This window comes from Macaca nemestrina, chromosome 4, assembly GCF_043159975.1.
Source record: "Macaca nemestrina isolate mMacNem1 chromosome 4, mMacNem.hap1, whole genome shotgun sequence".
In the NCBI taxonomy this organism is placed as follows: domain Eukaryota; kingdom Metazoa; phylum Chordata; class Mammalia; order Primates; family Cercopithecidae; genus Macaca; species Macaca nemestrina.
The window spans coordinates 186,405,461-186,430,773 of NC_092128.1; the positions used below are offsets into that span (position 1 = coordinate 186,405,461).

At 49.3% G+C, this 25,313-nt stretch overlaps 1 protein-coding gene across 7 annotated transcripts in view; it reads right to left on the reverse strand.

Moving 5' to 3' along the window:
• The window catches only part of HSF2B (heat shock transcription factor 2 binding protein), a 198,744-nt gene that overhangs the window by 57,454 nt on the left and 115,977 nt on the right, over nucleotides 1–25,313 (reverse strand). For 2 of the 7 annotated variants that reach the window (XM_071095778.1, XM_071095779.1), the window contains exon 9: nucleotides 23,386–24,189. The exons of 4 other annotated variants lie outside the window; for them this stretch is intronic. In XM_071095778.1, coding sequence (XP_070951879.1) covers nucleotides 23,981–24,189 — 209 coding nt within the window. In that variant the 3' untranslated portion in view covers nucleotides 23,386–23,980. Of the gene's footprint in view, nucleotides 1–23,385; nucleotides 24,190–25,313 lie in introns of those variants that run through there. One more of the 7 variants, XR_011622865.1, reaches the window with a different exon arrangement.

The window sequence follows — 25,313 nt, forward strand, 5'->3', positions numbered from 1 at the left end:
GTGTTCGTAGCTTGCAAACTTTCAGATCGTACCAACCCTTTGGTCTTTGGCTGCTGCTCTTGGGTCTCGCTGAAGCCACCTGGCTGCTGCAGGTCCGTGGCTATTCGCCTGGTGCCCTGCTCTGGGGAAAGGCAGCCCGGGTCTGCCCCGCTGCCGCCAAGTGTGCAGGCTCTTCCTTCGTGGGAGAAACTCTTCCCAGAAAAGCACCACTGGGGAGAGGCCCTGCCTTCCGCTCGTGACTTAGGACACACCGCAAGCTCCAAGGGACCCGTCTGTGCAAATGGCAACCACAAAAGACACCTCTGTGGGGAGTCATTGATCTCACAAGGCAGGGAGGGGCCTCAAGGGGTACCCCAAAACAAACTGAACAAATGCAAGCTGGACCCAAAGGGCAGGATTCTTCAGTGGCCCAAAGTGGACTGAGGTACCCAGCACTCAGGAGGCCAGTGTGCACCAAAGCCCAGGCTCAGGAGGACAGAGCGTTGGGTAGGGGCAGAGCCGACCAGACTATGGTGACCACAAGGCCAGGCCAGCCAAGTGGCCCCTCATAGGCGCAGTCGGCAAGACACACATGTGGCCTGTGATGACACAGGCTCTGGACTGGCACTCGAAGGTCAGAGCCAGGATGGGCCAGCCCTGTTCTCACAGGCATGTGACCAGCAGGACAGTGCAGCCTCAAGGAACAAGTGAACTGAAACACCAAGAACGGCCCCGTGGGTGCAGAAGCCCCGGGCGGCAGCAGCGTCAGAACAGCTGCTTGCGGACCCACTGTCCCTCCCTCCCTCTCAGCCAAGTAACTCAGTGCTGCAGCATCTGTACATGATAGGAGCGCATCAGTGATGCCCCACAGCCACCACAGGCCCCCGAGGCACACAGGCAAGGCCATTCAAAACAACACACAAGGGCAGGCAAGGCTCTCTCCGGAAGACCATGACTCATCCCATCTAGACAGGCCAGGGCAGAAGACAACGCCAGAGGCAAGCACCCCCCAAGACAGCCCGGCTCCACCACCCCCACTCCCTGTGCAGGCTGAGAGACGGCGACAATGGCACCCTGGCACTGCGCCACCCTGGACCACTCTTTGCTGTGCCAGGCTAAAGGACAGCCGGTCCTGCCCTCACAGAGCACGTGTGGCGAGGTCCCCACTGCTGAGACAGCAGTCACCTGGCTCTTTTACTTTAAAATGCCCCTGTGAGACTGGAACAGGAATGAAGAGAAATTAAAGAACGTGTAAGCAGAAACTCAGTTGTATGTAAGAAAACCCGATTCCCCCTGAGGAAGAGAAAGAGCTGGAGTCTTTACAAATTAACGGCCTGTTTTTCTGTGGCTAGTGAGCCTTCTCTCTCCCTTTCCCAGGCAGTGTGGAGACCCTGATTCCCTAGCTGTGCAGCTGCGAGGTCACAGATAAACTCGAGTCGCAAAACATGTTTCTCCTTAAAAAGAAAGAAATGACATAATGCATGTCTCAATTAATTAAATAACTGTCTTTGTTTCTCATTTGTGTAACATGCTTCCCCCTGTACAGATCTCCCCCCACCCCATGAAATGCTTAAAAGGAAACTTAACTCTGTGTTCAGGGCTCAGCCCTTTGGATGTTAACCTGACTGGGCCAGTGCACCTGAATCATAAACACCCTTCTGTACCCCATTGGTCTCTCTGATTCCTTAAAAAGCCCTGCTACGAGACGGCGTCCGCTCTGGGCTGTGTCTTTCACACTGAGGTCTCCCCCAGCCAGCCCGAGGGATCGTCTCCCAACTGCTGTGAGCTGACCCTGTGCTCACAAGACACCTTAGACTCTTCAGCCTTGAGGTTTGTGCACAGCTACCTTCAATGAAGAGCAGATGCCTTTCACTGCTGAATTACCCAGAGAGGAATTCATGTTGTGCCCAGGATGGGAAAGGCTTCCAGGAGCCCGAGGGGTGAGGCTGTGCTCCATGCTCAGTGCTGGAAGCCTGGGGCATCAGGAGGCTCCCACTCTGCCCCTCATCCCCGAGTTCCTGGTCGCAGACGCAGCATCACACCTGAGAGCCAGAGGGAGGTTTCAGGGTGTAACCTAGCCTGTGTGACCCCTTGTTCCTAATAAACACCTGGAACCCAGGCCAGCAGCCTCCCCTGTGCCCATGGAGTAGGCAGATGCAAAAGCAGAGGCAGGAAAAAGGAAGTCCTTTCTCTTGGATCCCACTCTGAGTTATAGATGTGGCAACCATTCCTAATGCTCATCTCCTTTTCTCCAGCCCGTCTCAGAAACACGTGGTGAAGCTCCATGATGAAACGCTCTGACCCACTCTGCGGGTGCAGCATTACTGTTCAGGTCAGCTTCCTGAGCCCAGGAAACGTCCTGGCCCTGGCACAGCAGTGGGTGGCTGGTAGGGCCCTGAGCTTGGCAGGGAGGCCCCTCCCCAGGCTTCTCTGTTCTTTCCCAACCCTGGGAGGAACACCTGGATGGGGCCACCCTCTACCTACCCCACTGGCCTCAACAGAAGGAAAACTAGACTCGTGAGATGCTCAGACTCCCAGGCAAGGACCCCCATGAACAGCAGAGCCCAGCAGGTGAGGCCCCCAGGAACAGAGGTGTCCGGCAGGTGAGGCCCCTGAAGAACAGCAGTGTCCAGCAGGAGAGGCCCCCTAGGGACAGAGATGCCTGGTAAAAGAAGCCTCCCAGGGACAGAGGTGTCTGGCAGGAGAGGCCCCCCTGACAAGCATCATTCTGAATGTGTGCCCCAGAGGAGGCCCCTCTGGAGGTAGGTGGGTACAGTCTGGTGGCGACATCCTGCTCGTGCACATACAAGAGAAGAGCCCAGGCAAGTCCCCAGCGCAAATGCAAAGTCCTGCCAAGGATCTCCTGCCCTCTGCCCGGCCCAGGGGTGTGCGGGGAAAGTAGGTGAGGTGGCTTTTCTTTCCTATGGACCAGACCCCGATGTGGGTCAGAGCTACGGCCTCAGGACAGCACTCCCTCCAGGTGGCAATTATTCTCAAGGAGTCACTCTTCCAGGGCTGTCTTCCCTAGTGTCTTCCGTGAAGCGCCGTTGCTGCTGGTGAGAAGGAGGGGAGAGGAAAGCCATCTTCAGATGCTCAAGAATCTGCCAGGTGTGAGAGGGACCAAAACTGTCTCTGCAACTCCAGAAGACATAGCCAGGATGACTGGGGAAGAGTTAGACAAAGGTGTTTTCAACTCCGTGCTGAGAACTTTAAACAGTGAGAATTCTCCAAGAACAGACAGGATGAGGTGGAAGTTCCTCTCACCAGTGAGTCTTAGATCCACAGCTGCACATCATACTGTCCCTTTTCAGCCCTATACTGTCCCCTGGGCACAAAAGCTTGCCATCTGCCCTGCATCTTCATACTGGCTGGCATGACCTCCTTGGGACACCCTGTGGATGCCTTCCTTGCCACTGCACACTGTCCCCTGGCCGATGTCACTCTTGACTTTTATACAAGCCTTGGGGAGTCCCTGAACCTCTGGCACCTCTGTCTCCTTTACATTTCCTGCAAATTGAAAGTCTGGTCTTGATCAGTGATTCCCAACTCATGCTCCACGGACTAGAAGGGGCTGGACTAGGGTGGCCCAATGGTCAGACAGGCCTGGGAAATGCTGGGCCAAGCAGAGTAAGCAGGCGTCTCTGCTGTGGATTTCTCAGCCTTTAATTGGTGCCTGTTGCGAATCTCTGAGACAGCAACAGGGCTTCTAGGCTCCTCTGCCCCTGCAGCCACTGATCTGCAACATCAGGTAACATCCCTGTGGTGGGTGAGCAGCAACAATCTGGGCCGGTGGTGCTGGGGTAAAAGAATTTACCAAGACAGTCGTAGGCAAAGAAAGGCAGATTTATGAGAGAAAGTATGAAAATGCGTTGCAAGGTTGCAATGCGCAGAATCAGCAGAAGAGGAGCCAACTGTAAAGAAACAAAGGCTTGCTGGGGATTTTATAGGGTGTTTCTTAGGCTGCAGAGGGCGACATGCAGAACTGGTAACGCCAAGGCAGCCGGGAGCTAACCTGTAGGTGTCTGGATGTAGCTCGGCACAGGAAGATCATGAGTTACCTGAGCAGGAGACCTGCGTGTCCTGGACCATGAAGAAAGTCAGATCTATAGCTTATCTGCTTTCTCTTTTTTGCTTGCCCTTGGTCCTGCCAGCCTGACTCCTTCTCCCTACCTAGGACTCCACAATCCCAAGCCGCCAACATTCACAGACAGGCTGGGAGACACTGGCTGATGCAGGAGGTGAGGGTCGCTTATGGCACCAACACCACTTGCTGAGGCTCTGCTGAGACCCAGAAGGTTCCCTAGTGGGTGAGGGTCCCTTACGGCACCAACAGCACTTGCTGAGGCTCTGCTGAGACCCGGAAGGTGCCCTTACGTGGAGCCAGAGAACAAATCGAGACCACAGGGGGAAGGCAGGAAGAGCTGCTTCAAAAGAAAAACTTCAGGCTCCCTTGAGCCTTTTAACTGCCTCCCTGCAAGGCAGCCACTGACTGATACCAGCCAGGCGATCAGTGCAGGAGAGCACGGGGCCCAGGATGGGGCTATCCATGCGGGGGAGGGGGTGCTTTACAGACACTTCCAGAAGGTCCCCAGGGGAATCTTTGCAATTCAAGGGCAGAAAGGATGTGGGGTCTGGTGAGGTTCCAACTGCCAGAGAGGAGCCAGGCAGGTCCGTTCAGCTTGAGAGCTTGGCCCACCAGCAGCTTGCGTTGGGTCAGAGCCTTCCTCCCTCAGCCACAACCCCCTCCCTGCTAAACAGGGAGCCCCAAAACAGGCAAGCCCCAAAACAGGCAAGTCTGAACAGGTGTGACTAGAGGGAGCCAAGAGGCAGGGTCCTTGGTGGGTGACACATGCTCACTCCCGACACTGACTCAGACAGCAGCAGGGAAGGGAAACCCCAAACCATCAGGGCTAGCTGAGTCAGCAGGTGCAGTGTGGCCCAGAGTACAGGCTCAGCCCAGCTGACTCCTGGTACCTTGGGGAGGCACTGGGAAGTTTCAGCCAGGGAAGGAATGACTGCTCTGATTTCTATTTCTAAAAGATCCAACAAGCCGCTGGAGAGAGAATGACTGAGAGTGGAAAAACAGAGTCTGGTGAGACGGACACTGAAGGAGGAAATCAAATGGCTCTGCCGTTTATGAGTCCACAGGGCCTGGACACAGAACCCTGTTACTCAGCCAAACTCTACTCTAGGAGTTGCTAGGAGGGCACGTGGTAGCTCCGGGTGACTTTGAGTAAAGGAGATTGTCCTCAAACATCTGGGTGGGCCTCCTGTCAACAACTGAAGGCCCTGAGAGCGACAGAGAAACTTCCCTGAGGAAGGAGAGATTCCTCCTATGGACTCAATGTCAGCTCCAGCCTGAGAGTTTCCAGTCTCCCATCTGCCCTGGATTTCAGACTTGCCTAACCAGCACCCCCACAGTTGCATAAGCCAGTTCCTCACCATATATGATGCGCCACATTAAGCATGAAACGTCTGTTTAGCATCCAAATGTGCCAAAGAAAAAGATTTACCTTGATCAGAATTTGGTGGCATTTGTCGCTGGAACTGAGTGTGGGGGCTGCTCTGGAGATGGGTCCAGCCCAGGGCAGTGCCCACATTGAGATACCCAAGAAAGGAGGCCAGTGTGGCTGGAGGAGTCCTGGGAGGGAGCTGGCTCAGGCGAAAAGAGGAAGAAGCACTGGTGCTGGGGGCAGGGGAACTTTGACCCCAGTGTATCCAAGTGTCAGGGGAGGCAAGGGGTGGCAGAAGGGGTGCTGGTATCCGAAGGGCAGGAGTGGACTGATGGGGGACATGTGCTGTCAATATTTCCTGAGATGGGGCAGCTGCATGGGACAGCCCAGAAGGGGCAGAGCTGAGTGACACCAGGGCCAGCTTTGCCAGACAAGCGCGACAGTGGGCAAGCAGTGAGAACATGAAGGGTGTTCGTAACGGAGTGGCTCTAACATGGCGCAGCCATGGAAATTTTTTAGGGAGGAAGAAGGCCAGCCGGGTCGAGGCACAGGGGGCTGCTGTGCCAATGGGCAGGACCAGCTATGCCAGGTCCGGGTGTGCAGCCAGCTTGCTGGGGTGTGGTCTTAGAACCAGTGAGAAGAAAAATAGAAACGGGCAGGCAAGGGGTTCCCAAAGGGACCTTTCAGAGGGGTGGCAAGGCCAAGGGGCTGGGCAGCCTGGAAGGGCCACAAGGACTAGTTCAGGTTGCCCAGAAGCTAGCACCAGGTGGCTGAGGCCACTAAGAGAAGCTGATGGGGGGCGGCAGGGGCAGCCAGGGCATTTCCTTTCTGAACTGTCCCCGCTTAGATGAAAGCACCATGACTGACATACATCTGTGCACACGGCGAGTAGCCATGGAGCAGCTCCTCCGAGAGCACGCAAGGCACGAGAGGCACAGAGAACCCCATTTCAGAGCATCCCATGGTGGCACACTGGGAGAGAAGGCTCCTGACAGAGGGGCTCTGTGAAGCTGAAGCTGTACCTCCCTGTGGAGTTGCAACTCACACCCGCATGCACACATTCATACACTCATACACGTGCACACACATGCACAAACCTCCACACACTCACAAGTCTATGTGTATGAGCACACATGCGCATACACTCACACGTACATGCAGCCACCCCCACCCAGCACCAGGTACCCACCCTCGAACTCCAGAGGTTCCTGGGTGCAGGTCCTCGAGCCTGTCCAGGGCTCCAGCTCCCAGCTATGCTCATCCCAAATCACTCTCCAGACTGCCCAGAGCATGACTCCAGCTAGGGCCCCTCTGGGGGCCTCCCTCAGCCTCCTCCAGCTCTCAGGCCCTTTCCTGGTCCTCAGGGCCAGGGCAGATCCCAACCAGTGAAATGGGGAAGAGGCACTTGGGACACAAGGGGATAAGAAATGAGTTCCCCAAAATGCTGCAATAACCATTCATCGCCAACTTGAATGGGTCTATAATCCTAAATATGAAAAACAGATGCAGGTATTAAGCCAGTGTTTATGGAGATACTCAGCCCTCCCATATCCCAAGAAAGGATTAGGCCTTCCAAAAAAGTCTAGTGACAACTTTCTAGGAAGAGTAGGCCTTTGGTGATGGCTGGTCTTGAGGGCTGGGAATGAATGGCTGGGCTCCAGGAGGAACTGAGCTCAGGTGCAGCCTGTCCAAGGGCAGTGGGAGGCTCCAGTATGATGCTAGAACATTCTGTCGCCAAGGAGAAGGTCAGTCCTCTGTATAGAGTTCAGACAGTGCCCTCCACATAGGCTTCTGCCAGCCCTCATGACCTTGCAGCTGGCCTCTCTGTCCTCCCCATTCTTCACATCCAGCCAGTTTCTCCCACACACGGGGCCAGGGTTGCCCAGCCCTTTATATCCGGCCATATTGAGAGAAAAAGCATTTATGCCAAGGTGATTTTTGCCAAGAAAGAAGGCAACCATGGGCTTGTTTCCGTCATTCCCACTGCACTAACCCCGTCAAAGTGTGACAGCCACTGCTTCCCAGGTGGCAAGACAAGAAATGCTGGGTTGAGAAGCTGGTCCAATGACCTTGAATTTCTGGAGCGAGAACTTGGAGGCCTTGCTCTTCTCCCTTTTCTGGGCTCACAACCTCAACACACACAATCATTCTTCCACAATGTGGTGGTGAGGCATCCACACTGGGTGACCAATGGAGGCCAGGTAATTATCCAAAAAATTAAGCCTCACCAGAGCAATTTATCTGGCCATCCATTGTGACATACATCTCAGACGTTCTAAAAAGATAGGAAAGAAAAGAAAAAGTCAGCCTGTAATCTTAGTACTCTGGGAGGCCTAGCTAGGAGCTTGAGACCAGCCTGGGCAACACAGTGAGACCCCCGTCTCTACAAAAAAAAATTAAAATTACCCAGGTGTGATGGCATACACCTGTAGTGCCAGCTACTTGGGCGGCTGAGGTGGGAGGATCACTGGAGCCAAGAAGTTCAAGGCTGCAGTGAGCTATGATTGTGGTACTGCACGCCAGCCTGCATGACAGAGTGAGACCCTGTCTCTAAAAAAGAAAAAAACAAACAAAAAAATAAAGAAAAGAAAAATCCAACTCCAACAGAACAAGACCAAAGCTAGATATCCTCCTGTTTCCCCAACTTCCCTGTGTGATGGCCTCCCTCTAGAACTTTCTGTCCTCTTGGAAAGTGGCCTTCACTTGAGTTTGGCAACATTTATTGGACATGGCACTTATTTGGTCCAGACACTGGGGACGTAAAGAACACAGCCTGGTGGGGGCACAAGGTAGAGAAACCATGAGGCCACGCTGGCCCTCCCAGTCTGCTGGCCCCAACCTCCCCTCCAAGTGACACCCTGACGGTGCACATCCTATCCCTCTGCCCAGAAGCCCCTCTTCCCACCACAGCTCCTTCTCTGACTCCTTGGCAGAGCGTGTGTGTCCTTCCAAGTCCAGCTCAGACATCACCCCAACTGCCAGAGCCTCTTCGTACCAAAAGTGTCCCCTCTGCATCTGTGCTTCACTCCAAGCCCCAAAATCCTTCCATTATGGCCAGCATCTACCATCAACTGCCCAATTCAAACCCCAGCCACTCTTTCTAAAATTTAACCTCAAAATCTGTGTCCTCATCTACAGAATAATAATGGTTGCTAAGCTGAACATCTGTATTCAACTGAACTTGAGTATGTGTATAGGGAGGCGCACGTGAGACCATTCAGATAACAGGCCATGTGTGGTACGTGCACACACTAGCGCTTAGAAAACATCTGCTGAGTATTCTGATGACTGGTTTGAGTTCAACCCCCTGAGCTGTGGATCCCTGAATCTGTAGGGTCTGACCCAGGGCCAGAGCACAGAGGTTCTGATATTGATCTGTCACACTCACTGTGCCCAGCATTTTGGAGAACCCTGCAGGGGAGGAGGAGGGGGACTGCCCTGTGGAGAGCTGGGTCGCTGCCGCATGTGCTTACTGGCTTGTGCATTTCGTTCCTCAGGTTGTTTGGGCTCGATAAGTGTAAATTATGTAGCAAGTGCACGAATGATCAGGGATACATACTTTGTTTGACCTGCACTGGGGCAGGAACAGGACTTCCTCCTGGACCTGGCTTCCACCAGAGCAGAGCCCAAGGCAGGGCTCCTCCTATGCAGAAAGCTCTGTTGTGGTTTTTAGAAACCACCCCCAGGAAGAGGAATGGCCAGGGGAGCAGAAAGGAGGAAATGTCAGCCCCAAAGTTGCATTCTTGAGTTGGTCTCCTCTGTGGACAACTGAGGCTCTGTCCCTCAGGGACCCTCTGAGGAGCTGGGGAGAATGGAGCTTGTCTGCACATGCTCTGCTCATAGGAGTACTGGCCTGGTATGGTCCTGGTATCCTACCCTGCCCGATCTGAGAAGCCCAGGAGAGGGCAAATGGGGCTGTTGGTGATACCTGCATACAGCAGTGGCTGGCGCAAAGATAGGCCTGGAAGCTGTGAGGAGGTATAAGAAGTGTCCAGTGCCCAGACCCATCACTCCACAAGAGACAGGCCTGTTGGTGTCATGTGGAGAAAGACCCTAGGGCTCCAAGCTCTCAGGGTGCCTGACCAAAGACTCTGCAAGACCCTTGTCAGCCTGTCACCCAGTGGGCGCTCTCTAGAGGACAGAGGGGTAAATGGCAGAGACACCTGAGGAACAGGCTTCCATGCCGCCCCAGAGCACCAGGTAAACTCCAGACAAGTTCACACTGTGAGGCCCAGGCCCAAGGGGCAGGGGACAGGAGGGGCCCCATGCCTTGTTGCAGGGGAAATCTGCTGCCCTGGCCCAGCCTCTCTGGGGACACTGCATCAGGACAGGCTCACCCTGGTGGTGTCGCTTGCCTCCAGCGTGCAGTGTCTGCAGGAACATCTGAGTCCCTGGCTAGAACCCCTCGTCCTGCCTCTCGAGGGCTCAGGGTGTGCTATGGAAATGCAGATGAATTCTAACAGGATCCCAAGCTAAATGCAATCAGGGAGAAATGAAAACTTGGGCAAAACATGTCACATGTCCCAAGGTCAAAGGTGAACACTGTTTGTGACTATCGCACATCACTTCAGCTCTCTGTCACAGCCCTGCCTTGCCCCAGTATACCGCTCTGATAGTTAAGTGATGTTTTAAGTACAAAAAACTGTCACACCTGGCAGGTGAGGGGCCCTGGAAACCTGAGCTGCTGGGAAAACATGCTCCCCTCCTCCTTGTGAGGACACAAGCCCACACCCCTAAGCCACTGTCATGGGGCTACTCTGATGGGGCTTCAGGATGTGCCCCAGCCTGGAAGGAGCTTGCTGAATCTCGCCTCTGAATGGCCACGTCCTGAGCTGGAGCACCTGAAGACAGCTATGGTGCCCAGAGGCCTGGGAGCTGTGGGGTAGCCTGGCCCCACTGCAGGTGGCAGATCTGGGAGCCACAAGAAATGCTCTGCTATTTCGTACAATGCATTCTTCAGAAGCTGGTGCAATAGAGTTTAATCAACTTCCTCTGAAAGAGACTATATTACATGGAGATTTGTAATAAAGAGAAATAACTTGAACTTTGGTTTGTTTGTTGTTCTTGGTGTGCACATTCATAAATCCCTAAAAACCCCGAAGCACAAGCGCTGCCTCTGCTTCTCCTGCTCTCTGCTTGGTGGTCAGGCCACTCCATGCTGCAGACGAGCTCAGGCCTATGTGGCCTGGAACCATCTCTTCTACATGAGGCAAGGATGGGAGCTCTGCCCCCACCCACAAGCACATGGAGAGGGAGAGGGAGCCCCCTGCCTGAGCAGCAGAGACCCCGGGAAGGAGGCCAAGCCCTCCTCACACAGGAGGTCTCCAGCTGCCCTCTGAGGTGAGGGCTGTCTCTCCCAAACAGTACAAAGTGCAGCCCAGACCAGAATGTTTCGGAAGGACTCAGAAACAAGAAAGTATGTGCTGAATAAGGGCAGGGTCTGCAAAACACAGGGAAGAGAAGCCACCTTGCAGCCTGGAGTGTGGGCTGTGCAAACCCTGCCGGCTGCAGCCTGCCCTCCCAGGCTGGGGATTAACACGGGAGCAGACGGCTTGGCTCAGAACCAAGTGTGACTAATTGAGAGGACAAACAGGAAGGCTTTTCACCTGCCCAGACCTCATTCAGGGTTTCCTACGAGACGATAGCATCAGGAGCCCTGGCGAGTACAGGCAGTTGTGTTCCTTGCTCTGAGTCTCTTGTGCTGATGACGTCAAAGGGGCCTAAGACAGTGTCCCCAAACCTGGACAGAGTGCGGAGGAGAAAGAAGGCTGGTGAGCAAGCGTTTGGCCTTGAAGACCAGATCGCTCATCCCAAAGCCTGTGTCCCTGGCCTGGGAGCAGGGTTTACTGATTCCCCTTGTGATTCTAGTTCCTTTAACCTTAAGACGGAGCTTTTCTTCTGGTAATTTCCCAGGAAGGAGATTTTCTCCCAGCACAGCAGAGAAAACAGGATTCAGCAAGGGGCTTTGGATCCTAAGACAGCCTCCGGAGCTGGCAGGAGAGCATGGTGGCCTCTGCATTGAGCCAGACTTCCACTCAGGTTTCCAGTGACAAGGTTGTTGGGTTTTAAGAGAGAAATGCAAATCTGATGAACATTTCACTCCCATAAGCAGACAGCTTCAGGTTTGTCCTGCAGGACTCAGAGGTCTCTGACCCCTGACACATCTACACTTGACCTGTAGCCAAAAACAGTTCAAAAGATTTATACAGCCCTAGAAACCTGGCCCTGTCTTCAATGCCCACAGGGTAAAATGTATCCTCTGGGCTCATGGGAGGGATGCAGTCACAGCGCCCTCCTGTCCCCTCATACACAGGGGTGCAGAGCCAGAAGCAAATGGGAGAGAAACATTCCCCTAAACCCTAGTTCCAGCCCACACTGCCAAAAGCCGACTCCCCCTTAGAAAACCTTAGTATGCGTGTCAGCCCGATTCCTTAGGATTGAGGCAGAGGTGTAGCGAGGGAAGCCTGCCGGACTAGAGTCAAGACGCAGGTATGTTTAGCATGGGAAGGAAGGTATGGCAGTCCCCACACACGGAGACGCAGACACAGAGAGAGATATGCACGGAGACACACAGAAACATACAGACACAGAAACAACACTCAGACACAGTCAGGCAGACATACGTGCACACATCCATGCAGACTCATACAGATAGGCACACACACAGGCACAGTCACACACAAAGACAGACACATACACACAGAGACACACACACAGATCTGTGGCCATCTCCACTGAATTGCCAGGAACATCACTGAAACAACTTAAACTCTGTCCACACCTGACTCAGGCAATAAGTGTCTGTGGGTCAGGGCCGGGGTTGTGGGTGGATCCCACCACGGTGTGACTGTGGGGAGAGTCCAGGGCAGCTCAGCAGCCTCCAGGGAAGGACACAGCCCAGGAGATGTGCTAGGGGAGTCTGGGGCCCTGGCGGGTGACTTGGACAGGTAGTGAAAGCACACCCAAGGAATACTGGGGCCCAGCCAGTTGAGTGGCAGGGGCTCTAGCCAGCCTGGGCATGGGTGCCTTTTCCATCCAGGGTAAACCGCAGCCACAGGGGCAGGGGTCCCCGAGGAGAAAGCGGCACAAGAAAGGGCTCTCAAGCCACCTTCTTGAAGACCAGGAAGACTTTGTGAAAGAAAATAAATCTCGGGACCCCAAAATCACTAAGCCAAAGGGAAAAGTCAAGCTGTTGTAAACCAAAAATGAAATTCTAAGTCCCCTGACCAGAACGGACCCCTCCTCTCAGCAAGGGCATTCCACAGCTAACCTGAAAAACTTGTTCAGGCCATGATGAGAAGGGAAGTCAGGCATGACTCATTATACCCTCTTCCCTTTTGGAATTACTGCTAGAACAGGGTCTTTAAGTCTGATAAGAAACATGTACAATCTATTGTCTTGGAAGCGTGCTACCTGGAGGCTTCACCTAGGGTCTCCACAAACCCTTATCTTAACCCAGACATTCCTAAGTCTTTAAACAATAACTTAACTCTTCCAACCAACTGCCAATCAGAAAAGCTTTGAATCTACCTAAGACCTGGAAGCCCCCACCTTCCAGTTGTCCCACTTTTCCAGACAGAACCAAAGTACATTTACATGTACTTGATGTCTCATGTCTCCCTAAAATGTACAAGCTGTAACCCATCTACCTTGGATACATGATCTTAGAGCCTCCTGGGGTTGTGTCAAGGGCCACTGGTCACTCATATTTGGCTCAGAATAAATCTATTCAAATATTTTAGATAGTTTGACTCTTTTAGTCGACAATGGAACTGCGTCAGGCCTCCCATTTTATTCCTAAATGAGATAGCTACAAAGATAAAAAAAAAAAAAGCTACATACCTCCTTCACAATTTGCCTCAAGATCTATACCCTAAAACAGTTCTGTTGATTTTCACCCTGGCAATGTCAATTGGTAAGTTATCTTCACAGGTGTGGGACAAAGGACAGGACTCAAAGTCATCCCTCTGGTCACCTGAGACAAATGCATATCTGATGGCTTCCTCTGCCCTATTGTTTATGTATAAAAATGCAGATTTGGCCTGGCACAGTTGTTCACACCTGCAATCCCAGCACTTTGGGAAGCTGAGGCGGGTGGATCCCCTGAGGTCAGGAGTTCGAGACCAGCTTGGCTAACATGTTGAAACCTGTGTCTACTAAAAATATTTTTAAAATTAGCTGGGCATGGTGGTGCGTGCCTGTAATCCCAACTACTCGGGAGGCTGAGGCAGAAGAATCACTTGAACCCAGGAGGCAGAAGTTGCAGTGAGCCGAGATTGTGCTACTGCACTCCAGCCTGGGCAACAACAGTGTAAAACTCCATCTCCAAAAAACAAAAAAAAAAAGTGCAGATTCACTGAGCCAGACTTAGGCATAAGTGATTATTCCTCTACCTGCCTCTCACATGTAAATTGTATATTCAGTGAAAGGCTGATCAAAGACCCAAAAGAATGCAACCTTCTGTCTCTTGTTTACCTATGCTCTGGAATGCCCTCCCACTCCTCCCAGCTTCCAGTCTCACATCTTTCTGGACTGAACCAGTGTACATCTTACACACATTGACTGATGACTCATATCTCTCTAAAATGTATAAAAGCAAGATGTGGCCCGACCACCTTGGACGCATGTCATCAGGACCTCCCAGGGCTGTGTCACGGGTTCATCCTTAACCTTGGCAAAATTAGCTTTCTCAATTGATTGAGGCAAGTCTCAGATACTTTTGGGTTCACAACCTGATGAGAGAACAGAAAGGCCCCAGTCTGCTGATTGCCACCCTCAACATAGCACACCCACATGCCCCTAAATACAGCACACATACCCCAACACAGCACACACACAGGCTACTGCTCCAAGCAGCAGAATAGCTCATGGAACATTCAGGTGCTGCCTCCCTGTCCTGGGCTCAGGACCAAACCAAAACTACCTCGAAGGAACAGGTACCTAAGCCAACACATGCACCCCCAGCCCCTTTACAATGAGTTTCACAGAACCTTAGGTACACAGAGGTAAGAAACTTCATCCAAATGTGAGAAAACAGCCTTCTACTCTCATAATTGAAGGAAGTGTGCTCAAATGCCAAAGTGTAGTACTAAGTTTCTGGAAAACTTACTTCCCTGGCTGAGGGTGGTGGAGGGAAGGACACTGATTCATCAAGAAGAGGAAAATGTTCCAAGTACACTGTATAAAAAGTAAGCATGCGATATATTTTTTAAGAATTTCCATTAAAATGGTTCTTTCAAAAAACAGCTCTGATGCCTAAGTGGTGAGCTTCAGCTCCCAGGAAAAATGCACACTTTGTGAATTGTATGCTCACTCCACTCTGTCCTTAAGTAATCTTAACCTCGTCTAAGTTTCAGATGCCTCTTTATTTCTCTTCTATCAGTATTTGGATTAAAAAAAAAAAGAACAGAGCAGAAGCACCTGCTATTGCAAGGTATGCTCTTACCCACCCCTCTCCCCACCCGCTCTGGCTTGGTCATGTCAGCCCTGGGCTGCAACCACCCACCTGCCCAGAGCAGGGGACATCTCGAAGGGAGAGGTCCTGTTAACTCTAAGCCTAGTGATGTCCTGTGCTGGCTTTCTGGCCTAGAGCAGGGAGGAGAATTTGTCCTGCTCCTGCCCTAGTTTGTCTCAGCTCTGTGGAATCTAAAAGAAAGGCTGAAAGAGAGGACTACTCAATGATTCTAAGCAAGGTAAGACAGGTTGTAGTGATCCCTGAGCATGCAGTTCATGGAGACAGGAATGATAATTTTATAAACTGCTGTAGATACTGAACAGAACCTTTTAAAAATCAAGGCTTTTGATACTGATAATTAATCTCTGTCTCTCCCTTTTTTTCTGAGATGAAGTCTTGCTCTGTTGCCCAGGCTGAAGTTCAGTACTGCGATCTCAGCTCACTGCCACCTCTGCCTCCACAGTGCAAGCGATTCTCCTGCCTCTGCCTCCTGAGTAGCTGGGACAACAGGCATATGCCACCATGCCCACCTAATTTTTGCATTTTTAGTAGAGATGGGGTTTCCCCTTGTTGGCCAGGCTGGTTTTGGACTCCTGGCCTCAAGTGATTCACCAGCATCAGCCTCCCAAAGTGCTGGGATGACAGGCGTGAGCCACCGCACCTGGCCAACTCTCCCTCTTCTTTCTAAATGTTCCTGTGTGATCAGGCAGCCACAAGAACCTGTCATGTATCAGCACATCTTGTCTCAACACCAGCCTGGTGGGGAGCAAGGGTTACTGCCCCCCACCACATCATCTACTCCCCATTCTGTTCCCTCCCTCTTGACCCCATGGGCCTGCTGGTGGAAACGGAGCAGCACACTGGCCAGAGTGGCTGCAGACCCTCTGCCAGGGGGTGAAGCAGCTCATCGCCAGAACTGCAAATGCCCAGGCGCAGGACAGACACTGGCCTGGAGGCAAAGGACCCTAGATAAGGTTATGGGCCCAGGGAAAGGGAGGTGACACCAAGAGGCGCAGATCTAACCGCATCCTGTCACTCGAGTCCAGTGTCCTCACCTGCAGTGTGTGGCTGGTGATGCCGACCTCATGGGATGGCTGTGAGGACTGACTGAGCTGAAGGATATCAGGCAGAGGTTCTGAACTGCCACCAGGAAGCCAATGCTTTGTTTTCAGCTATGGGACTGCCGTTAATGTGGGACGCCTTACAGTATTGTAGACATCATTAAATGCTTTCAATGTTCCAGTGCCTGGTTATGTGCCTGGTACTACACTAAGCCACACAAATTCCACAAGCCCAGGGCAAAGGGCTCCTTATCAAAAAGTAAATGATCCTGAGGGGAATCCCACAAACCCCCAGAAATTGCAGATGAAACATCAGATAAGCATGTCCATATATTTTTGTATAGAGAAGGTTTCTCAGATTCTCCGAGTGGCCCATGACCCTATAACAGCTAAGAACCACAGTTCTAGGGCTTATGATCCAAAAAGAGAGTAGGTACGAGTCATGGCCAGAAGAAAGGCTGCTGGTGCCAGTGACTGAGCATGAAGGCACGGGATGGCAGAGGAGATGCTTTCCTCCCCGGTGGGCAGGTGGCAGGCCCCACTCCAGCAGGGACCTATCACCTTCACGTCAGCCCACGCTATGCAGGACCAAGTATGTGTATGGCAGCTGGGCACAGTGTCCAGTGAGAACGTGCACACTTGGGCCTCAGATCTGGGTGTGGCTGGAGTCTGTGGGGAGAGTGAAAGCTTTACCCTGGGGAGGCACGTTTGGAAACAAACTCACTTCAGCAGTCTCCAGGACTTTTGCCATTTGAGGGGCTAGGGGTCAGGAGGGTAGCAATGACTAGAGGCTGACAGTGTGGTCATCGGACAATCTTAAGAGCAGATTCTACTTTTTTAAATTTTTTTTTATTTTTTACATTTTTAAGTGTGAATCAGAGGCTGCTCCTGCCCCAGGCCCTATAGCCATTGCACAGAGCAAGGCGAGAGGTCTCCCAACCCGCACCCGAGCACTCTCTGCTGCCCTTCAAACATACACCAAGCCCACATTTACAGGGCCTCTGCACTTCTTCCCAAAGCCTGCACTGCTCTCAGACATCGAAACAGTAATATTTTGCATAATACCATTTACTCTGAAAAGTTGGGCTGCAAGTATGACTTCGATTAAAAAAGACTATGTGAGTGGGAGTCATTTTTTCCAGCTAACAGTCATTTTGTGCTGAGTATGATCCAAGAGCATTAAACACACATTTATGGTGGGAAAAGCAGCAACTTAGGGAGCTCCACTGGAACAATATAAAATCCTATAATAAAGGCTATTCATGGCCGGGTGCAGTAGCTCATGCCCATAATCCCAGCACTTTGGGGAGCTGAGGCAGGTGTGTCACTTGAGTCCAGGAGTTAGAGACCAGCCTGGACAACATGGTGAAACCCCATCTCCCCCAAAAAATACAGAAAATTAGCCAGGTATTGTGGCACACACCTAGAGTCCCAGCTGCTCTGGAGGCTGAGGCAGGAGATCACTTGAGCCCAGGAGGCAGAGGCTGCATTGAGCCGAGATCACTCCACTGCACTCCAGCCTTGGTGACAGAATGAGATCCTATCTCAAAAAAAAAAAAAAAAAAAAAAAAAGGCTATTCATGAAACCAAATAATTTAAAAATATGGCGAGCATATGAGCATAGTATTCATAAGTGTTTGAGTTTTGAAAATCACATTTGTAATAACATTTTCAAATAATAATTATAAAATTCAGCAAGTGGTGGTGAGAAAACTGAAATATCCACATGTAAAAGAATGATGCTAGACCCTTAGCTTAATGGTATGTAACAATTGACTCAAAATGGATCAAAGATCTAAAATGAAGAGATAAAACTACAAAATGAAGAAAAAAACACAGGAGAAAATTCTTGTGACCAAATCATTTGATAATGACTTATTGGATATGACACCAAAAGATAGGCAATAAAAGAAAAAAATCAATAAACTAGACTTAACCAAAATGAACTCTTGCACATCAAAGGACACTATTAATAGAATGCAGAAGCCCAGAAAATGGGAGTTAATACCTGCAAATCCCACATCTGATAAGGCGTTCGCTTCTGTAACTCAACAACAGAAAGCAAACAATCCAACTCAAAAATGGGCAAAGGCCTTGAATAGACTTTTCTCCAAAGAAGAGATACAAACGGCCAATAAGTACAAGGAAAGATGCTCAACATTATTCATCATTAGGGAAATGCAAATGAAAACCTCAATAAGATGCATTTCACACCCATTATCAATGGCTATTATCAATAAAACAGAAAATAACAAATGTTGATGAACACGTGGAGAAACCGGAGCCCTCGAGCACTGCTGCTGGTGGGGATGGAAAGTGGTGCGGCTGCTGTGGAAAGCAGGTGGCAGTTCCTCAGAGAGTTACACAAAGAATTACCATGTGATTCAGCAATTTCACTCCTAAGTACACACCCCAAAAGATTGAAAGCAGAAATTCAAACAGATACCTGTACCCCAGTGTTCACAGCAATACTATTCACAACAGCCAAAAGGTGAAAACAAGCCAAGGGTCCCTCAACAGATGTATATATGAACGACAGGTGCTGCGTCCACACACTGGATGATACAGCCGTAAGAGGGAATGAGTTCTGACACACACTACAACACGGGTGAACCTTGAGGACACGATGCTAAGTGAAATATGCGAGACCCAAAAGAACACAGATCGTATGACTCCACTTCTATGAGGTGCGTGGAGTAGTCAAATGCATGGAGACAGAGAAGAGCAGATACTAGGGGCCAGGGGAGAAAGGTTTAGGGAACGGGTTGTTATATAATGGGTACAGAGTTTCTGTTTGGAATGAAGAAAAGTTTCAGAAACAGATAATGGTAATGATTATAAAACACTGTGACATATTTAATGCCACTGATTCTTCACTTAAAATGGTTAAAACATAAATTTTATGTTAGGCATACTTAACAATTTTAAAACTTTTTAAATTACAAATTAAAAAGGACAGTAACAACAGTTTTCATTTTGTAGCATGCACTAATTAGCACATTCAAAGACTCCGATTTCTTATTCTACATCTGGAGATAAATTTAAATGTGTGCGTTCTCAGAGCAGAGAGGCAGCCATAGCTCTTAAAGAGAGAGTTTGTGAAGACAGAGGTGTACAGTTATCTCTTGCCCTTCTTACCTGAGCCTGGACTCAAAAAGCATCCAAAGACCCTGCAATGCCCTACAGGATGCCACATCCTACACTGTATCAGGGTCTCTACTCAGGATCCTACACTAGCTGGAGAAGTTCTGAGGCATTCTCAGCATCTATGCCATGGAAGACAGCAAAGCAAACTTCAGGACTTCTCAGAAAATTAGTAAGTCTGCAAAAGTTTTTACCAACCTTTTCCATTTATATTAATGTGTGGCAAAATAGCTAATGGCAGGTCCAGCCAAATCAATGGAATGAGCAGGCACATTTACAAGCTTTATTCAAAAACTCTGTAAACCAAAAATACAATTCTAAGTCCCTCAACCATCCAAATGGACCCCTCCTCTCAGCCAAGGGCATTCCAAAGTTGGCCTGAAAAACTAGTTTAGGCCGTGATGGGACGTGGAGGTCAGACAAGCCTCATTATGTCATGATGGGAAGTGGAGGTCAGACATGCCTCATTATGCCCTCCGCCCTCTGGAATCCAGGTACAACTGACTGGTATAAACATTAAAACAGAGATCTTGAGACTTTTTGTTGCAATAAGACACCAAATTCTAGCCTGACTCTAGTATAGCATCACATGACAGATACCAGGCCCTGAAAGAAATCAAAATATTTTACCCAAAAATGTATTTCTTCGACATACTTTGAAATGGCCCTGCAAAGCTGTCTCTTGTGGGGAAAAATTTACATTCTGTAGAGAATTCTTTTCCTCTTCTCTGATCCAGGAGAGAATTAACTAAGAGTCTGGTACCTTTTTAAGTCTGATAAGAAACAATTCCAATCTCTTCTCTCTGAAGCCTGCTACCTGAAGGCTTCATCTGCATAATAAAAACCTTGGTCCCCACAACAGATACTCCCTCCTAGGGATTCCAGGTCTTCTGATAATAACTCTTTTAATCAATTGCTAATTAGAAAATCTTTGAGGGCCAGGCGCGGTGGCTCAAGCCTGTAATCCCAGCACTTTGGGAGGCCGAGACGGGCGGATCACGAGGCCAGGAGATCGAGAGACGATCCCGGCTAACACGGTGAAACCCCATCTCTACTAAGAAATACAAAAACTAGCCGGGCGAGGTGGCAGCGCCTGTAGTCCCAGCTACTCAGGAGGCTGAGGCCGGAGAATGGCGTGAACCCGGGAGGCGGAGCTTGCAGTGAGCTGAGATCCGGCCACTGCACTCCAGCCTGGGCTACAGAGCGAGACTCCGTCTCAAAAAAAAAAAAAAAAAAAGAAAGAAAATCTTTGAATCTGCCTGTGACCTGGAACACACCGCCCGCCCCCTCCAACTGTCCCGCCTTTCCAGACAAAACAAATGTATTATACATCTCACATCTATTGATTGATGTTTTAAGTCTTCCTACAACGCATAAAACCAAACTGTGGCCCGTCCACCTTGGACACATGTTTCCAGAACTTCCTGGGGCTGTGTCACAGGCCACTGGTCACTCACATTCGGCTCAGAATAAGTCTCTTCAAATATTTTACAGAGTTTGACTCTTTTCGTCAACACTTCCTTGACCACGGCCTGACTTCCAGCCTTGTTCTAATTTTCTTCAGGCTCCAGACCTGTGATCCTATGCTTGGTACTATAACTTTAAAATCCTCTGGAATGAGTGAATGGCACAGGCAATATAACTGTATGGAACAAGAAGAACTCTGTGGCATGAGGCTTATCCCAAGCTATGCCATGAGGAGGCATAGGTCTCCAAAGCCACACAAAAAGTCTCCATATTGCTCACAGTCAGAACAAGGGTTTGCTCTTTTCAGACTGAAGAGAAAGCAGCACTGATGGTTAATGAGCTGCCAGACAGCAAGAGGCCTGCTCAGAGCCTCTTGTGTGGGGGAAGGGGTGAGGAAGGAGGGAGTCAAGTCTGACGTCTGGCCTGCCAGGTTTCACATCTTTACATACAAACTGACGGTGCCAAGGAGAAAAATAGTTCCTTAACTTAATAAACGTAAGAGGAATTCTGTTAAAATTACATTTCAAGGTTGGGCACAGTGGCTCACGCCTGTAATCCCAGCACTTTGGGAGACCGAGGCAGGCGGATCACTTGAGATCTGGAATTTAGACCAGGCTGGACAACATGGTGAAAACACGTCTCTACTGAAAGTACAAAAATTAGCCAGGCATGGTGGTACAAGCCTGTAATCCCAGCTACTCAGGAGGCTGAGGCAGGAGAATCACTTGAACGAGGAGGCAGAGGCTGCAGTGAGCTGAGATGGCGCCACTGTACTCCAGCCTGGGCGACAAAGCAAGACTCTTGTCTCCAAAAATAAAAATAAAAAATAAAAATATAGGCCAGGCACCGTGGCCCATGCCTGTAATCCAGTACTTTGGGAGGCCGAGGTGGGTGGATCACCTGAGGTCAGGAGTTCAAGACCAGCTTGGCCAACATGGTGAAACCCTGTCTCTACTAAAAGTAACACAAATTAGCTGGGCGTGGTGGCAGGTGCCTATAATCCCAGTGACTCAGGAGGCTAAGGCAGGAGAATCGCTTGAACCCAGGAGGCGGAGGTTGCAGTGAGCCAAGATCACGCCATTGCACTTCCAGGCTGGGCAACAAGAGGGAAACTCCGTCTAAAACAAACAAACAAACATTTCAAAATATATGCACTATTTCACTTTGATTTTAAAATTCATAAGTTCTGCAAAGCACACGCTTTTATGAATACCTTTTCAAAAACTGACATTTTCTTTAGATCACTAGTTGTAGAAAAATTAAAGAACCTATGTATTCCTGTTGACCTTCATATGAAGAGCTGGAGGCAGGTCACTCCTTAAAACTGGCCTTATGTACTTTTCCTGGGACATACATTCAAAATACGGATTTGTTGTATGTTTCTTCCTGAGAGAGTTTTCATGAGAACTCTCGCTATTCTTAGCACCTCAAAATCAGGAGAAAATCAATGATCCTTCTTAATCACATCCATCCACTAATTAGCCAAACTACACAACATCCAAGAGTCTGGCCAACGCTCACTCCTCTCTATACACTGTTGACCCCATCTTTGGCAGGAAAAGGTCCTGTAGTTCTAGAGGCAGCATCTCTCATTACTTTATTAAATAAACAGCAATCAAAAAGAAGATAGTACCATGCTATTAAGCATAGAAACACAACATTCTCAATTTTATTCACCAATAATCAGGACCTACAGAAGCACACAGCACAGATGGATCGATTTCTGCCTCCATGAATTTTAAATTGCCTTTTGCAACATTCCCCTGGCTCAGATGAGCTAGTGTTCCACAATATGCTGGCTCGTGAAATCCAAGCAACTGTGCCTTCCTCTACACTTCTTCACTCAGCCTCAGCCTTAAATTGCACACTGCCTATAAAAATCTACTTAAAAGAAAAATGAAGTTACTCTAAATGCCATATGCAACCAAACAGCTTATTCTTGTAGATGGGGCTGCCACTGGTGGAGTGCACCTGCATTTGTTTTGCTCTTACAGCATGCCCAGAGCCCAGCAGCCCTTCAGCATCACACCGAAGGAAGCGGCCCAGGAAAAGGAGGGAATGTGTTCACTAACGTGACTCTAAGGATTGATTTAAATGGTGACGTGGTGAGGCTTTGTGTCCCACCCACATCGCAGCCTGAATTATAATCCCCATAACTCCCATGTGTCAAGGGAGAGACCAGGTGGAGGTGACTGAATTATGGGGGTGGCTTCCCCCATGCTGTTCTCAAGATAGTGAGTTCTCAAGAGAGCTGATGGTTTTATAAATATTCGGTAGGTTCTCCTGCATTCATTCTCCTTCCTGCCACCTTGAGAAGAAGGTGCCTTGCTTCCCCTTCAACCATGATTGTAAGTTTCCTGAGACCTCCCCAGCCACAGTGAACTGTGAGTCAATTAAACCTTATTCCTCTATAAATTACCAAGTCTCAGGCATTTCTTTATAGCAGCATGAAACAGACTAATACAAATGGCAACTCTCACCAATCATGGTATCCGTGAGAAATGAAGTGCATTCTCCCTTGTTCTCTGCCAGTGGCCTAGAAAACAAGCTGGATGGCAACCAGTAGGTAGATAAGACAGATACGGCAGGGCCCTGGCATACAGGCACACCCATGCACAAAAACGGAGCTGGAACTATCATTTCATTTACAGAATCTCAACTAACTGCATGTGTTCTAATCTATTATACAAGTTGTTTTTACAGTATTTGTTATAAGAAAAATAGGACTTCTAAGTTTATAGCCAGAGGGCCCGGAACAGTTTAAGGAGAGTTTTTTTTCCACCAACCAAGAGTAACATAGTAACATGCAAAGATCAACTTCCTAGTATCAAGTTTAGATTTCAGACAGCAGGGGTTGTAATACAACTCTTCTGACTTTCTTTATTCAAAAATAAAACAGGCACAAAAAATATAGAACTAAAATGTCCAGTGTCATCCGAAATGGCAGGTTCACCAAAAGGTTATAAAAGTAAACTTGCATTTTGGGGTGATTGATTACAATTACTAGAGAGAGAATGAATTGCTTTTCAAAGAAATGTATCTCAGGAAAATGCTGACCAATGGGGTAGATGGTTATTTAATTTCCCTGTTTTATAGGTGAACCTATCAGTCATGGTCTTTTGAGTAGCAAGAAACTGCCCTAAGCAAGCCCTCTGCCAGCCAGCAGACATGGACCACTTTCCTGGAAGGCCAGGTTCTTTCATGGCCTCTTCCTTGGCAAGCTTAACCAACCACCTACAAGTACTCTCACTTCCAAGGCAAGTTATGTGGGATACATATCAATTCAGGTCCATCTCTAGTCAATCACATTTTGCCAACTCTAACACATGGCACATGGTGACGGTTTTGCAGTGTCAAATGAGGGATCTGGGGAGGAGAAGGGACACCGGCATTCCCACCAAAACCCTGGTGGCCGAGCACACCTACACATTACGCTGCAGGGTGCCGAGGTCTTCCAGGAGCTCCTGGGCTGCGGTTTGCAGGCGGGGGTTGCGGCTCTTGGACATTGCCAGGATGCGTTGCAGGGGCAGGGAGCTCCGGAACTCAGAGGCCGACTTGGAGAAGACTTCAGGTTCCAGAACCACAGACTGGACAAGCCTCAGTACATGAAGGCACACCTCTGCATCTGGGTCTAGGGGGAAGGTAATGATTCCGGTTAGAATAAAATTTTATTTTTTCTTTTTGCTTTATTTTTTGAGACAGAGTCTCGCTCTGTCACCCAGGCTGCAGTACCGTGGCAGGATCTCTGCTCACTGCAACCTCTGCCTCCCAGGCTCAAGAGACTCTCCTGCCTTAGCCTCCCAAGTAACTGGGATAACAGGTGTGTGCCACCATGCCTCCCTAATTTTTTGTATTTTTAGTAGAGATGGAGTTTCATCATGTTGGTCAGGCTGGTCTCAAACTCCTGACCTCAAGTGATCCACCCTCCTTGGCCTCCCAAAGTGCTGGGATTACAGGCGTGAGCCACCACGCCCGGCCTAGAATAAAATTTCCTACTGCAATCTACCCCTCAAGGGGTTCCTGGCCTTTCTGAATAACAGGTTTGACAGTTTAGAAAACTACAGGCTAATCTAGAAACAGAGTCAATGATATAAAAGCTTAGCTCATAAAAGCAGCATCAAAAAACTCAACAGTCTAATAACCATCATCTTCAAATACTACAGTCATACAATTTTAAAGTGCTAAACTAGAAAGATGAGGGCTTTCTACGTTTGCTAGTAAGGACTAAACTCTGATTTTTTAAAATCTTGCCCAAATTCCTATCTAAGGGGTCTGGGGAGTCATGTCCTACAAATCATAAATTCTCATCAGATGGGTTTTATTTAACCCTATATATCGTGACTCTCCAACCTGACTCTGGCATAACATTATGAGACAAGGAAGAAAATAATAATATTTTACCCCGAAATATGTTTCTTTGCCATATTCTGAAATGGCCCTGCAAAGCTGTTCTTTGTGGGGGAAAATCTGCATTTGTAAAGAATCTCTACTAACATAGCTAGATCTTTTTCTTTGAGACCCTCCCAGTCCTAAAGAGATTAAGATCTGAATAAGAAACATTTGTCATCTATTGTCTCTAAGGCAGCCACTATAAGAATTCAAAAAGCACTTTGATGTTCACAATCTTTACTTTAACCTGAACATTCCCTTTCTATCAATCCCAGGTCTTTATCAATCAGAAAATGTTTAAATTCACCTACAGCCTGAAAGCCCCACACCCCCCGGCTTTGAGTTGTCCCACTTTTCTGGACCAAA